This window comes from Spermophilus citellus (genome assembly GCF_964194105.1).
Source record: "Spermophilus citellus genome assembly, chromosome: 1".
Classification (NCBI taxonomy): domain Eukaryota; kingdom Metazoa; phylum Chordata; class Mammalia; order Rodentia; family Sciuridae; genus Spermophilus; species Spermophilus citellus.
Window position 1 is genome coordinate 150,494,412 of NC_138182.1, and position 2,631 is coordinate 150,497,042.

Sequence of the window (2,631 nt, forward strand, 5' to 3'; positions counted from 1 at the left end):
CCTCAGTTCTATCTCTATTTGAAGATAACTTTAAATGTATGTTATGGGCATGAAATTGTATCTCATTATTAATGTAATTTGCATTTAATACATTATGAGTTGGACTCAACATCTTTTCACATGGTTTATTGTACAACTCATTTTCATTTATTTTTTAATGTTCTTAGCTTTTACATTCTGAATTTCTTTTTTTTATTATTCATTGCATTTTCTTAATGAATTATCTGCTCATATACTTTTACATTCTATTCGACTATTTACTCTTTTCTAAAAGATTTGTAGGATGTTTGTTATATACAATGCAAATATATTCTCATCTCTAGCCTAATTTTTCACTCTAATTATAAAACATTTGTGTGCTCTTACAGGGTGCTCACCTATGTTCATTTACTATTAATCCATTTGTTTTATGGTTTGAGTCTTGACAAAAAAAAATCTCTTTGGACTAGAGAGAAGATGGTTAATAGGCACAGATGTGAGTTGTATAGGATGAATAATTTTTATGTTTATAGCCCAGAACACATTTATGGTTGTTTTGGTGCTCATTTCATTTTTATTCTCCTCTCTCTTGCATTAAAATATCTCCTCCACGATACCAAGTCACATGATTAAGACTAGGTTCAGCTGACCAGATTTGGATGGCTCTTTTACTAAATGCTATCCTAATGACTTTGAATTTTTCTTCATTCAGATAAATGACATTCATATATATGCTAACCACTAGAATCCTAGAAGATTAATCATTGTAGGAGAACTTAGAACATGTACTAATGTATTTGAGGAAGTGACCAGGGGCCATTTATTAGAAATGAAGTGGTGAACTCATGTCCTCCACATTTAAGGTCAGTACCATCTACATAACTCCACATTGGGAGTCATAGACTTTGGAAAAGGCATTTTTCACAATTAATTTCACCCTCACTCTCAGAAATGTGTAGAATCCTTCCCCTACTCTAATCTCTACATCTGGCCAGAACACATCCATTTCTCAGGGTTATTTTTGTGGGATGTTGTGATACAGATCAGCAGTGACTCCCTCCTGAACAACAATGTAGATACGAGCTACAAAGCAACTCATGAGATTCCCACTTGCAACTTTCCACAAAGGAAGGAGCTAAAATCCTGAGTCCCACCAACACAGTTTTCTAGTGACCAGCTAACTCTAAATAACAGAAAGTGTTTCAGGGAATAAAAGTTGTCACAGAAAATGTTCTTTGGCCTCATTACCCCTCCTACCTGGAAATGCTCTCTCTCCCTAGTACATTCCACAGAGCCCTCTTAACATCCTTGTTCTTTAGGGTACAGATCATTGGATTAAGCATGGGACTAATGACAGTATAAAAAAGGGCAACAAACTTTCCTTCACTCTCAGAATAACTGCCCATGGGTTGGAGATATGTGTACATGGCTGAGCCATAAAACAGACAAACCACCAGAAGATGGGAGCCACATGTCCCAAAAACTTTTCTGCGTCCAGTCATTGACTTGATCTTCAGCACTGCCAGAGCAATGTGTGCATAGGATCCTAGAATTAGTGCCACAGGAACAACCAAGATTATGGCTCCAGCCACAAACAGATTGGCCTCTGTTCCTCCTGTATCCTCACAAGCCAACTTCAGTAACACAGGCATCTCACAAAAGAAGTGGTTCAGGCAGTGAAGGCCACAGAGTGGCAGGGATGCTACAAGGCCTGTCTGAATAAGAGCATTCAGGAGGCCTCCCATCCAGGAGGTGATAGCTAGTGACTGGCAGAGCAGGGGGTGCATGATGATTGTGTAGTGGAGTGGACGGCACACAGCAGCATAACGGTCAAAGGCCATCACCACCAGAAGCACACACTCAGTTCCACCCAAAGCGAGGACAATGAAGAACTGGGCCACACACCCTCCATGGCTGATGGTCCTGTCCAGTCCAGAAAGATTGATCAGCAGCTGGGGCACAGTGCTGGTGGTATAGCAGAGGTCCAGGAAGGAGAGGTGGCAGAGGAAGAAGTACATGGGCGTGTGCAGCCGATGGTCCAGTTGTGAAAGTGTGATAATGGTGGTGTTGCTAAAGAGAGTCAGAGAGTAGAATACTGAAATGAAAGTAAAAAAGGGGAGCTCCAGATGAGGCCAATCTGAGAAGCCCACCAAAATGAAGCCCTCTCCCAAACTGGTATTGAAACTTCCCATAGCCTTTTACCTGCACAAATAACAGAAGACAATTCAATGCTCTTGTTAAAAACATATTACATTTTTATGTCACAATATTGCCTAACACTGTTTTGCTATTCCATGCATTTTGGTCCAGTTCTTTTTCTAGCTCTTCTCTAGAGAAGTTAGCACTGGATTAGGAGTGATAAGAACTTGATTTGAACTCTAGTTTTGTTGCTTGTTTGTTCCATGACTATAGCAAAGGTCTTGTATCTGAGGTTTCTTGTGTGAACATATCAAGGATGCATTGCCTCCCTCACTGCACTGAGGACCTACTGCAGTTATGTGGAAACAAGCTTTTAAATTGCAGAATGTGGGGCTTGGGTTGTGACTCAGTTGTAGAGTGCACGTGAGACCCTCAGTTTGATACCCAGCAGCATATAAAAAGAAATTAATAAAATAAAGATACTTTGTTCACAAACAACTAAATATAAAAAAT

At 39.7% G+C, this 2,631-nt stretch overlaps 1 protein-coding gene across 1 annotated transcript; it reads right to left on the reverse strand.

Annotated features, from left to right (window-relative positions):
* Positions 1-1,232: 1,232 nt before the first annotated feature.
* LOC308641054 (olfactory receptor 2Y1B-like) lies at positions 1,233-2,171 on the reverse strand (the record flags this gene model as incomplete). Its single annotated transcript, XM_081279245.1, has 1 exon — positions 1,233-2,171. The coding sequence occupies one exon, from the start codon at positions 2,169-2,171 to the stop codon at positions 1,233-1,235; it is 939 nt and encodes a 312-aa protein (XP_081135371.1).
* Positions 2,172-2,631: the final 460 nt, after the last annotated feature.